At 42.9% G+C, this 13,004-nt stretch overlaps 1 protein-coding gene across 1 annotated transcript in view; it reads right to left on the reverse strand.

The window, feature by feature from the left end:
- spegb (striated muscle enriched protein kinase b) overlaps positions 1 to 13,004 on the reverse strand; it is a gene marked incomplete at both ends in the record, with an annotated part of 74,656 nt that overhangs the window by 11,968 nt on the left and 49,684 nt on the right. The window contains 13 exons of the mRNA XM_080753467.1: positions 606 to 773; positions 2,566 to 2,682; positions 3,685 to 3,831; positions 4,481 to 7,229; positions 7,373 to 7,441; positions 7,554 to 7,596; positions 7,992 to 8,144; positions 8,439 to 8,465; positions 8,582 to 8,754; positions 9,375 to 9,452; positions 10,621 to 10,678; positions 11,434 to 11,634; positions 12,079 to 12,175. Coding sequence (XP_080609593.1) covers positions 606 to 773; positions 2,566 to 2,682; positions 3,685 to 3,831; positions 4,481 to 7,229; positions 7,373 to 7,441; positions 7,554 to 7,596; positions 7,992 to 8,144; positions 8,439 to 8,465; positions 8,582 to 8,754; positions 9,375 to 9,452; positions 10,621 to 10,678; positions 11,434 to 11,634; positions 12,079 to 12,175 — 4,080 coding nt within the window. The remainder of the gene's footprint in view (positions 1 to 605; positions 774 to 2,565; positions 2,683 to 3,684; positions 3,832 to 4,480; positions 7,230 to 7,372; positions 7,442 to 7,553; positions 7,597 to 7,991; positions 8,145 to 8,438; positions 8,466 to 8,581; positions 8,755 to 9,374; positions 9,453 to 10,620; positions 10,679 to 11,433; positions 11,635 to 12,078; positions 12,176 to 13,004) is intronic.

Below are 13,004 nucleotides of genomic sequence, written 5' to 3' on the forward strand. Positions count from 1 at the left end.
TCAAAACGTTACTCTAGTACAGTACTTAAGTAAATGTACTTAGTTACTTTACACCACTGCCCTCAAAGAGCCGCTGAAGAACCAACATTCTTTTAATGTGCACTAGGGCATTCACAAATAGTGATTTTTAGTATTCGAATTATTCGACCTCAAAGTATTTGAACAGTCGAATATTCGACAGGACAGGCCAAACTGTCAAATATTAAGTAAGCAACAGGCGAACATTTGAAAATAGCCGATCTACATGCTCACAACGCCTCCGTTGTGAGCATGTAGATCTGCTATTTTCACAATATTTACCTGCGAAACCGAGTCACATTGAATGTAATACCTACAATTCCAAGTGCTTGTCAGGGTGGGGGCCCCCAGTTCAAATATGTTTATTTTGGGGGTCACAGCCTAAAAAGGTTTGAGAACCCCTGGGCATTGAGAACTCATTCTTATGACTTCCTATCTAGCTAAGCTTAATAAACTATATATTTTTTGAGAAAACAATACAAAAATAAAAATAAGTGAATATTCGACTTCGGTGAACAACGTCGAATAGTGACTTTGATATTCAAATATTCGAATATTTGGCGAATGCCCTAATGTGCGCTGCTTACGAGCCAGTGAGATGGTGCAGGAGCTGGACACAGCGGCCAAGGGGTTGGTGGCCACACACTCATAGAGACCCGCGTCTTTCTTGGTCGTCTGCATGATCATCAGCAGCTGTCGGCCGTCAGGGCAGGAGATCATGTTCATCCTGGCGTCGATCTCCATGGGCCTCTTGTCTGTGTGAGCCAAAACCAAAACACATGAATATAAGAATCGCACCCGGAGCCGTGTTGATTTCGTCGACTAAAACTGTGACGAAGAATGTTCGCCGACAACATTTTTCACTGACGATAATTGAATAAAAACAAAATAAAGACCACGCTACGATGACTAAAACTAAGACTGAATATATTGACAATTTTGTCAACAAATAAAATGTAGACTAAAATGTTAGGGAGGGACTAGTGGAGAAGAGATCCAGTGGAACAAAAAGACAAGTCATTTTACTCTTGGTTGCGCTCGGAAAATAGCCAATCTACAAGCTCGCAACATGTCACGCTGCGACTTGTGTGAGCTTGTAGATCGGCTATTTTCAGCATGCAAAACAAGTGTAAAATCAGGCATTACGACACCATCAAGGCCCGCCGAGATACATTTTAGTCGTCAAAATCAACTGTAGATTTAGTCTACTAAAATCTTGACTAGACTAACACTATAACATTGTGAATGACTAAAATATTTTTATCCCTGCCTCCCACTCCCAGTCTACAGATCATTCCCACCAAGTTTCACGAACAACACCTTATTGATTGTGACCTTAATCTTTGTCCCTTTTGACCCAAAAGAAAACGTATGTCTTCAGGCCTACAGATCATTCCCACCAGCGTCATGAATATACTGTACAGTGAACCCCTTGCATCCCTATTTAATAGGTGAATATTTGAAGAAATTTGCAGAACTACAAGCTCACGACGTGTTGCAACACAACACGTTGTGACCCTTTAGATGTGCTATTTTTCATTGTTTGACGTACAACAAACTATATGGGTTTAAGTGGTTAACTGACAGACCAGCAGACAGACAGAGAGACAGACAGAACCGATTGCAATATCCTGCCACACATTTCTACAGGCAGGGTCAAAATGATGTCATCTGAAACACTCCTTTAAACAATAAACAATTCAGAGCTAGGTACAAACCAAAACCTTCAATTCGGGACAGTGGCAAATACATTTTACTGGTTTATGTGGTAAAATGATAAATGGTAAAGTAGAAAAATATTGCTGCTGAGCTGGGATTAGCTTTAACCTAACCAGTATGACGTGTACAGCAACATATAATAATGAAAGTGATGACAGAAGTAAACAGCATGTGATTGGCGTCAGCTTCTATGTAACAACAACCACGTGTTGCAAAATGTTTCGCCTTTATTGTAATCACGAAATATGAAATGACTCATTTCCCATGCATGCTTACTCTCAAACAAGCATGTGAAGCAATCCACTCCTGCTGTACATGTATTCGTATACTGTATATAACAATGCTGCTTGAGCTCTCAATGCACTGTATAGTTTTCAATCTTGTTCAAGAATATACTGTATCTGTTTTCTCTGAAGAAGAAGGCCGGATCATGGCAGACTTGTCAACAAATAAAGAAAAAAAACGTTCCGACTTAATTGAGCTGGAGTGTGTGACAAATTCCTCCCCTCTTTTCATATCATGTCACTGTAGGGCAGAAAACTCGTATCTCCAAGTTTCAAATTTGTACGTTTTTTCACAAGCTAAAGCCCTGCTTCATCACACAAGGCCGTCGCACAAAGGTAGTGAAAACAGCAGATCTACAAGCACACAACGCCTCGCACTGCGAGGCGTTGTGTGCTCGTCTGTTTTCACTAGTTTAAATCATTTTTACAATGATAAATGCAAAACGAAGAGTTTTGGACATACAAGGTGTCCACCCGACAACGACGATATCTGCTATATCAAACCAAAACCATAAAGTAATATTCACATCACTAATGGTCTTACCCTTTAGCCAGGAGATATGTGGGTGAGGGCTGCCTGCTGGCAGACAGCTGAGTGTCACTGGATCTCCCTCCAGAAGGACATGATCCCTCAACTTGATATGGAAAACAGGAGGGAAGTCTGGGAGCAAGACACATTTCATCATCAGACAAAAATCAAAAGGGTGAAATGAAAAGGTACTGTATGATCTATTCAATCATACATCATACAGTACCTTTTCATTCGACCCTTCATTAGATTCTATTGAATCCAAGCATGATTAAAACTAGTACTGTAATATCATAGTATTGATACCTATATACTAGTCCAGGTAAGAACCATTATATTGCCTCAGTCTCATGTCTATGTTAGGCTTGATTTATACTTATTTCATATTAAAAATATCCACTCTACAAGCTCACAACTTAAAGGAGAGCAAATCCCTAGCCTCCTTCAAAATTGGTATGAAAAGTCACCTTCAGGCGGCTGCTACTCGTGACTTATAAATAGACTAAGACCCCATGGTGTGTATCATTATTTTATGCTTTAACTATTGAAAAATAGCAGATATACAAGCTCACAGTGCGGCACCGAGTGCCGCGCTGCGAGCTTGTTGATCTGCTATTTTTAAAAAATCGTGAAAATTAGAATTTTGACCCGATTATTTAAGTGTCTTTTGAATCCTTCTAAGGTTTTTTGAAAAACCTATGTTTCTATGTCAGCAATCTGGCTGGCCATCGTCAAAGAAAAGGTCCTTTTCACTTAAATGGAGCTCAGTTAGTCTGTTCTTGAGAGACTACTATGTCAGTGGTGCTCAAACCTTTTCATGTGAAGGACCCCCAAACTGATATTTATTTGGCCACGGACCCGCATCTCAAAATATCTAATTACAGCGACCACCCAGAAGCAAAATTTGAGTTACAAACGTTTGCTTTAAAAATACATATATTCAAAGATTTGCACACATTTTCACGACTTTTTCAAAAATAGCAGATATACAAGCTCACAGCGCGGCACCGATGTTTCAATAGTTAAAGCATTCAATAATTCTAGGGCTCATCCCTCATAGAAAGTATGCATAATCTTACTGGTTGACACATTATACTTTCTAATCTTCATAAAGTACACGCAGGAGGAACTGACCAGAAGCCAGCTTGGAGTATTGCCGTGAACGCAGGGAGGGATCTCTGGCGATGGCAGTGGGGAGATCGGGCTGTGATATCGTCTTGTCTCGCTTCCCTCTGGTCAAACCCCAACGATCCCAGCGAGATCTGCGCTCAACCTCAGCACCTGTCAGAAAGAGAACACACTTATTTAAGGCTGACCAAAAAATTGTGTAATGCATTAAAAAAAAAAAAAGATCTTAATTAACTTGATTAATCGCAAGTGAAAATATTAAGTAAAGTGTTTGGACCAAAAACTTGGTAATTTAAAGAGCTGGTGCCATAGTTTTGTACTTTTTCTGGTTTTCATGTGTCTAGGAGGTTGACAGCACTTCATTAGACCCACTGGTGTGGTTGTTATGAGCAATTATGTATTCACTTTGAAATAGTTTTTTTTTTCCCTGGAGGCTGCCTCCTTGTGGGTCAAAAGTGCCGGTCCAAAAACACATATACAATTACATCATAGAATCTACCCCTCCCCTTTTACTATTCACCCAACACTGTGGGGTGTGGCTAACTTCAGCTGGGTCACCACCCATCATGACAACCAGGCATACTTAATGAACTGGTGGGTGTGGCCACATAAAAACCAAATTTTAACTCTTTCTGTACACTTTTTTGGAAAAAATCTTCCTCCTAGTATAATCGTAATAGCTGATAATCATGTTTTAGAGGGGGAAAAAATCATGGCACCCCATCTTTAAAATGTAATCATTTTAATAATAGAACATCACCATGTATCTCCAAAGTAGATTTAGATTAGAAATATTTCGTACCCTTTGACGTTTCGGACTTGAGACTGGACATGGAGTCCAGAGACTCTGACGAGGCACCATTAGTGGTCTGTGCTGCCAGCTGGTTCTGAGGAATCTTCATGCCGCGGTTCTCTGATGCCGAACGACGAAGCATAGAAAGGATGGGTGTCCTCTTTTGCTCCTTCTCCTCTGACAATGTCTTCCTCTCCTCTGAGTAACTGCGAATCCTGGAGGAAATCCCAGCGACTGTGGATTCGATCTTCCTGCGCATCGCCAATACAGGTGATTCGTTGGGTTTCTTGAGGTCGTTTTCTTCTTGTTCAGGCTGGACATCGGCCCCTCCATCCGCCTGCGTTGTCTCTGTGTCCTTCTTCTCTGAGTCCTTCTTCTCTTGAGATCCTTTTCGGCCAAGTGTCCAAGATAGCCTGCGAGTCGAAGGCGAATCCTCTCCTTTGGGTTTTTCTTCCTTGATCTCTGGAGTTGATGGCGCCCTCCTCAGGCGCATGGAAAGCCTCTTCATGAAGCCTTGATCCTTTTGAGCCTCGCGGAGGTCCTGGACCGACTTTGACTTCTCCATGAAGCTCCGCTGTGCAATTTCCAATGGCGCACCTATTGGTCCGGGCCGGTACATCTCCTCTACGGATTCCTCCTCTGCTCTGGAGTCTGGGGAAGCTTCTTGAGGCTTCTCCTCATTCTTTGACCAGGGGAGACGTCTCAGGCTCCTCGTGAGGGAAGATTCGCGCTTTTTGAAACGAGCCTCAAAGACTTCCTCAGACGTGATATCCTGCAAATCGTCCCGATTTGCCGAAGGCTCTCGCTGGGGAGGGGCCTGCCCAACTTGTCTTGGTGGGCTAGGTTCTTTCGTCATCATTTCAGGTGATGCCACCCTCGAGTAGACGGCTGCATGCTCGCCGACAACTGGCTTCGATGGACCAGGGAAGGCAGAGGGTACACTGGCAGGGACGGGAGGAGAGGCAGGGACATTTACAGGTGCAGGTGCAGATGTGGGGGCAATTGTTTGGTACACTGGGGGCGGTGACGGGGCTGGAACAGCTATGGGAGTAGAGGGGCCTAAAGACGTTTCGCTTTGCGGCTGAGGCGCAGGGACCATGATGGCCTGCATGATGCTTGCATATGCTGAGGTTCTACCATCTGGAAGCACAACGAGGGCTGGGAGTGCAGGTGCGGCAGGCTTTGCATATTCTTGGGTAGGTGTGACCCTGACTGAGCTCGTACTAATGACCATCTCAGGAGATTTAACTGGCATATTTACTTCCTCTTCTACCATTTCCTGGACCACATCTTCATCCTCTTTGGGCTTTGTCTCCGCGACACTGACACGCTCGTTCTCCACTTCCTCCATTGCTTCTTCTTTTTCGTCCTCCATTTTCTCTTCCTGCATAGAACTTTGGGCCCTGAGAGTAGGAGTAGACTCTCTCTGGGCAGTGTCCTCTGACTCAATCATTGGCTCTTCTGAGATGCTCATGTCCTTTTCCGAGAAACCACTTGTGCTCGACCTCTCGTCAAAGTTACTGTCTGTGGTCACACCTTCCATCTTTTCAGCCTCATCAGCCTTGACGTCGTTCTCAGCCACTGACTCTTCGCACTCCATTTTGGTGGGACTCTCTTCTCGAATGGACTCTGGAGTGGGGGGTTTTGGCGAAGGCTCTCTGGGAGTTACGGGACGAGAGTCCAGCTTGACTTGTTCAGTGAGCGAGGACATAGATATCGCTTCCTTGAGCCTTCGCTCCTCTATCTGTGCCAGGGGTATCTCCAAGGGGGCTCCGGAACGTCGATGCAGCGGCATCGGTTCCGAATCGCCTTGGCTGAAGGAGGCGCTTTTGCGAAGAACTTTAGGCTTAGGGGAATCATCTCCCGGGGAATCGCAGGTGGCGGCCCTGGTTAACGGGGGCGGGCCCACGCGCTGCCCACGGGTGTGACGCTCCAATGACGATGAACGTTTGTCATCTCCCATCCCCAACGTCTCCAACAGGGGGCCTCGCAGGCCACTCATTTTCTTGTCCGCACCGGTTCCGCGGAGCAGCCGCTGTCTCATCTGCTCCAGTTTCAGAGCGTAGTCCTCTTGACTCATATTGGCCGCCCCTGGACTGGCACTCCTCCTCGGCAGCTCCATGGACACCGCCTTTTTGAGGACCTTCCTGCCGTCCCCTGGGGCTTCCTCGCCCGTTCCTTCCTCGGGTAGGATGCGGAGCGCCAACGCGCTGTCGGCAGAGCCCCCCCTCCTTAGTTCCCCTCTGCGGCGCGCAGCAGGCTCTGGCCTGTCCGCCTCCATGCTGGAGCCCCTGCGCAGGGGCCTTCTAGAAAGCTCCGACCTCTGAGGTAAGGCGGCGGGCGGCTCATCGTCTGACGAGCCCTTGTCGTTTTCTTGGGACAGCGTCTTCCGCAGGCGGGCCCTGCCCGAAGAGTCCAGCCCTTCTTTGTCGGCTGCCGCGGGCTCACACTTTGTCGCCTCCTGGACGTGACCGGCTGACCCCGACCAGTTGGAGGTTCCGTTCTGCTTCCCCGCTTCCTTCTCGTCGCTCTGGATGTCGGTCAGGGAAATCCTCGATCCGGAAAACTCCATGGTCAGTGGCATGGGAATGAAGGGCAGCTCGTCGATGTCTTCGTCAGAGTCCGAGGAGGACGATGGTAATGGTGAGCCCTCTTTCTGGTGTTTGGGAACAGCGATGGAGATGTGACTGGAGGAGTCGTTCAGCAGCTCTGGGATGGACCTCAGGACCATTTTGGACTTGTAGCTGATTAAAGATCGCTACAAAGTGTAAACACAACAACACTGACGTTAAATTGAGAAAAGAGTTAATTTAGTTAATTTAAAACTGATTGAATCACTTTAGTTTACACAATTTAATATATATTTCTATGGGACTGATTGAATATGTATTAATCACATACCTGCCATTTTCTGCGAGCTACAAATTTCTTGAGGGCGTCTGTACTTATGGCCTTCCCCTTGGTTAGTGTCTGTGCACAAAATGAAAACAAGTATTTAATTAACGTTCAGAATTTACAACAGAATGAATTAACATTCTTGCTCATTTCATTACTAATCGTTACAGCCGCTCTCCCACCTCACCTTGAACCAGGGATGTCGGAGACATTCCTGAGAATCGGGCCTCCTGCAAGAAGATTTTTCATAGGACATTCAGTTTACCTTCAGTATCAATTAATTCAACCACAAAGTACTAACAGCAACTGTAAACACTGATACAAGTGAAGAAGTCACTACAAGTGATTGCAATGTATTGGACATGACAGCTGGTTTGAGCAGAAGTGTGTGCAGCTTTAAAGGATTGTGGTACAAAGGGAATAGAGGAGAGGAGAGAGAGAGAGAGAGAGAGAGAGAGAGAGAGAAGGGAGGTGGCAGGAAACAGTTAATGGGGAAAAGTCATTCAAGTCGATCAATCATGTTCCATGATTTTGTCAAAGGGGAAGATGAAGAATTCTTGAACGTTTAATCCCCCACTGAACAAACCACATTATAGTCAAACATTATCTATCTTTTTCCACTCACAGTCTGTCTGCTACCAGCACTTTTATGATGAAGCCCTTCGCCTCTCGGCAAAGGTCAGAGAACATGCTCTCCTCAAAGGCAACATTGTAGTTCCGGATGTTCATTACGGAGCTGCGGTCATTCTCTCCGGCAAATGGAGACACTCCTGTCAGGCTGAGAACACAAACACACATTTAATATTCCCTCTAATTACAGTCTCAGTTGCAGTGATCCTAAATTGGTGTGCATGTCACACACTGAAGCATAATTGTGCCGCGACAACAGTATCAGTTCAGTGACTTTAAGTGAAAATGCTTATTTAATTGTCTTGTTGGCTCTGGACCAGAGCTGACCAGGTTATAAACTAAATCGTTGTTTATGATCCATCCTTGACCACTGAATAAAGATATAACTTACCACTTGCCAAGATATGTTCATGAAAACATACAAAACTAAATGCTTACTCACCACAGATATGCAACTACACCGACTGGCCTAGGAGAGAGAATGGGAGGATTAGATAGACAGTGGAGTGAGTCTGGTAAAAAAATAAAAAATAAAATAAAATAAAATAAAACATGTTTTTGGTGCACAGAATGCAGGTCTTTTACCAGATATCAGTTGCTTTCGACACAGGAGACTGGTTGACAATTTCTGGGGCAACAAATTCCGGTGTGCCATATTTGCAATACTGGTCCTCATCAGGAATGAGCTCCACAGCGTTGCCAAAATCACTGATTCGTATCTGGTCCCCATGTGGGTCCGCCATGAGGATGTTATCAGGCTGAGGACAAAGAAGAGATGCTCATATACTATACAACATATCACCTTGAGTTCATATCACCAATGTGTTATTTGATTATTTAAAATTAGACTTTCACATTTCATAAATATGTAGAATAAAATTATCTATAATCTAGCCCATTAATCCTAATGGTTTTCTGAAGAAAAAAAACATATGTTTCTATGTCAGTGGTGCACAAACCTTTTCATGTCAACGACCCCTAGAATTATATGTATTTGACCGCGGACCCCCATCTAAAAATATTTAGTTCCAGGGACCCCGAGATAGAAATATTTGAGTTAAAATTTTGACTTTAACTTCATTCAAAGGTTTGCTCAATTTGTCATGATTTTTCAAAAAATAGCAGATCTACAAGCTCATAGCATTAGCTATTTTTGACTAGCCAAAATAAAGTGGTTAATCCAAAGTGACACAGATGTTTTCCACGTCTAAGGGATTAAAATGAGACATTCACATTTCATATGTAGATATTAAAATATGTAATTCCAATATGTGTTTAGAATTGAAAACATTTGGTGTGGAACGAGGTTGCAGAAGGATGGATGGATTGAGAAGGAGACAGACGACAAGAGAAGCAGAGGGTTGAACTGCAGTCGTACCTTGATGTCTAGGTGTAAGACGTTCTGATGGTGAAGGTAGTCCACGCCCTCCAGGAGCTGTCTCATACAGGAACGCACCTGGGAGGAAAGCACATCATCCACAAATAATAATGAAAGCCATGTTGAATATCGGTAGACCCTTGGGTTGCAAACAGGGACGTGCTGGCCATTGGGAAAAGCGGGACAACTCCCCAACGGCCGGTTCATTCCCGGCCGGTCCAGGCCGGCCACTAGGAAAAGAAATTAAAATAAAATGTCTGCCTTCATTCCATTTTGGGGGCTGGGCGGCCAACAAAGTAAATCGTCACTGTCGGGCAGAAACCTCGTATCTCCAAGTTTCAAATTTGTAGATTTCTTTCGCAAAGCAAAGCCCTGCTTCATCATACAAGGCCGTCGCACAAAAGTAGTGAAAACAGCAGATCTACAAGCACACAGTGTGCTTGTAGATCGTCTGTTTTCACTAGTTTAAATCATTTTTAAAATGATAAATACAAAACAAACGGTTTTGGACATACAAGGTTTCCACCCAACAACAACGAAATATAACTCATGTAATTGGCCCACTAGCTTGTCACTTGTCATGATCTGAAACGGCAAATCTTTGAGTAGCAGCAGCAGCGCTATAGAGAGAGACCTCTCTCTATAGCGCGCAATGAGGGCCCATCCAACTCTTTTTCCCGGGCTGAATCAGGGGCCCAGCATGTCCCTTGTTGCAAAGCTACCTGGGCAGTCCAAAATGAAGTCCACTCTTATCTTATTGAAAAAGGCTTAAAAAGTCACACTTTTAGCACATAAATGAACACACACATCACAACAACAACAACAACAACAACAACAACAAAACAACAAAAATCTATCCTGCTAGCCCAAGTATTTTGCATAGTTCATTGCTTGCATCATACCAATATTGGTGAGCTATAATGTTGCTCACCAATATTTGATGAATATGACGATATAATGAATGCTAATCACCTGGGACTTAATTTAATGAATAACATTTAATCCACTTAATCACCAACAATTGCTTCTACGTACCAGAAGCAACAAATAAAGATGATACAAACGATCTAATATATAATGTCCAGGTAGAGTATAGCTATCTGGCACCAAGGTTCTACTAAAATTCATCATCGTTTTAAAATAAACTCAATATTTTTAAATTGCTGAAATGATGAGGTGAGATTGAGAGAGAAGCTGTTGTCCACTCATGCATTGCAGAGAGAAGCTGACATGGAGAAGCACTCACATCTGACTCCATCACTGTAGATCTCTTGGTAAACCTGTCCAGCATCTCTTCGTTGCAGCTGTATGTCAATTAAGAAACTGTTGTTTTTGCTGTGGTGGAAAAGGTACTCACATTTCTCACTTAATTAAAAGTATCAATACTGCAATTTAGAAATACTCTGTTGCAATTAAAAGTCCGGAATTCTAAATTTACTTGAGTAAATTCTACAAAAGTATTGGTTTCAAAATGTACTTAAAGCAGTAGTTCACCCCCAAAATGACCTTTTTCATTGATTACTATGGAGAACACACACAGACATGTGCATATGCAAGTTTGTGTGTGTGTGTGTGTGTGTGTGTGTGTGTGTGTGTGTGTATGTGTGTGTGTGTGTGTGCGTGCGTGCGTGCGTGCGTGCATGCGTGCGTGCGTGCGTGCGTGCGTGTGTGTGTGTGTGTGCGCGTGCGTGTGGTTTTACTTGCACATCTCTTCAACAAAACGGATTTCTCAAAAACTGATCCACTAAAAACCAACCAAAACCATGGGGGAACAAAATGTGTCTAAACCTTCCCACATGTCTGTCTCAACAACACACAGTCAAACATTCTCAGTGTTCATTTAAAGTCAGAGATTATACAAACCTCTGCTCTGACTGGACCATGTGTATATTCTCTGAGTTACAAAAGGATGAATCAACACTGAGGATTTCATTGTGCATTTCTTCTAATTAAAAGAAAAACTCTGTTTGTGGTGGATCACTGTGTGATAATTGGAGAAGTAGAAAACTGCTCATTTCTGAAAATATCACCCACTGAGTATGAACTCTACAAAGGATACATTTCGGTCACAATGATGACCGCATTTTTCTTCTCGAAGGCATCGTGGAAATAAAGGATTCTCTCGTGGTCCAGTTTGGACAGCAGGTTCATCTCCCTCAGGGCCGACGCCTTCTTCTTGGACCGAGCAGAGATGAACTTGGCAGCATAATCCATTTTTCCAACCTTCTGGCTCACCCGTTTCACATAAGAGAACGCACCTCTGGGAATACATATTCAAGTATGATGTTAGTGCAAGGGAGGAAAAAAGGCCCTTTATAAATATTTGTATTAGAGAATATTTAGAAATATTTGGAAATAGTAAAGAAGATAAGAAAATGGTTGAGCAAAAATAGACCCTACAACTACAAGCTCACAACGTGTCACATCGGAAAATCAAATCAATCAATCAATCAATCAATCAATCAATCAATCAATCAATCAATCAATGACATGCCCAAAAAGGTTAAGACACTAAGTGCCGATGCATCAATTTTGTGACTCCCCGAAACGAACCAAAATAAATTCAGCTCAAAAAGTGGAGTATGCATCGGCTCTAACTCTATCAAAATGACAATGATCACAGACACTGATTGATTGACATAGTCGAGTAATCCAACTGATGCTAGACAGACGTGATAAGAGGAGTGTTTAGCAGCTGACTTACCTTCCTATTTCCTTGTGAATGTCATAATAGTCTGTCAGCCTGCGCATCCTCCTCAGCCTAGACGCCTCATCCTCTATGGGATCCTGCTTACTTTTTGCTAACGGGAAACATTGGAGTTGCTGACTTAGAACACAGTAGACTTAGAACACAGTAGACTTAGAACACACTAGACTTAGAACACAGTAGAGTACCATCGCATTTTGCAACACAGAACTTTATAAGTAAAGAACTTGTAAAGTAACTACAGTACGTACATTTACTTAAGTACTGTACTTAAGTAAAATGTTGAGGTATTTGTACTTTTCTTGAGTATTTCCCATTTCCAATAGCCTACTTTTACTTCTACTCCACTACATCTCAGACCCAAATATTTTGTGCTTTTACTCCATTACATTAATTTAAAACTTTAGTTACTAGTTACTTTGTAGATTTTGATTATTATTACAAAACATACATTAACCACTTCAGCCCTATATGCTTTTCGGCCATTTGAAAATAGACGATCTACAAGCTCACAAGGCGGCGCGATGCGACACATTGTGTGAGCTTGTAGATCGTCTATTTTCAAAAGATCTTTATACATTTGAATATGTGAAGGGACATTTTGTATAATGAAGTACTCATTATACAAAATTGTACTTATACAGTAAATTGTACTTAAAGTACTAAAAGTAGTAACAAGTAAACATTGAATTCCGGACTTTTACTTGTAACAGAGTGTTTCTACATTGCAGTTTGTGTGCTTTTAGATCGTCTGTTTTCATTATTTAAATCATTTTTAAAATGATAAATACAAATCAAACGGTTTTGGACCGACAACGACGAAATATAACTCATGTAATTGGCCCACTGGCTTGTCACTTGTCATGATCTGAAATGGCAGATCTTTGAGTAGCAGCAGCGCTATAGAGAGATCTCTCTCTCTC

The sequence above is a fragment of the Nannobrachium achirus genome (assembly GCF_963921795.1).
Source record: "Nannobrachium achirus genome assembly, chromosome: 22".
NCBI classification, from domain to species: Eukaryota; Metazoa; Chordata; class Actinopteri; order Myctophiformes; family Myctophidae; genus Nannobrachium; species Nannobrachium achirus.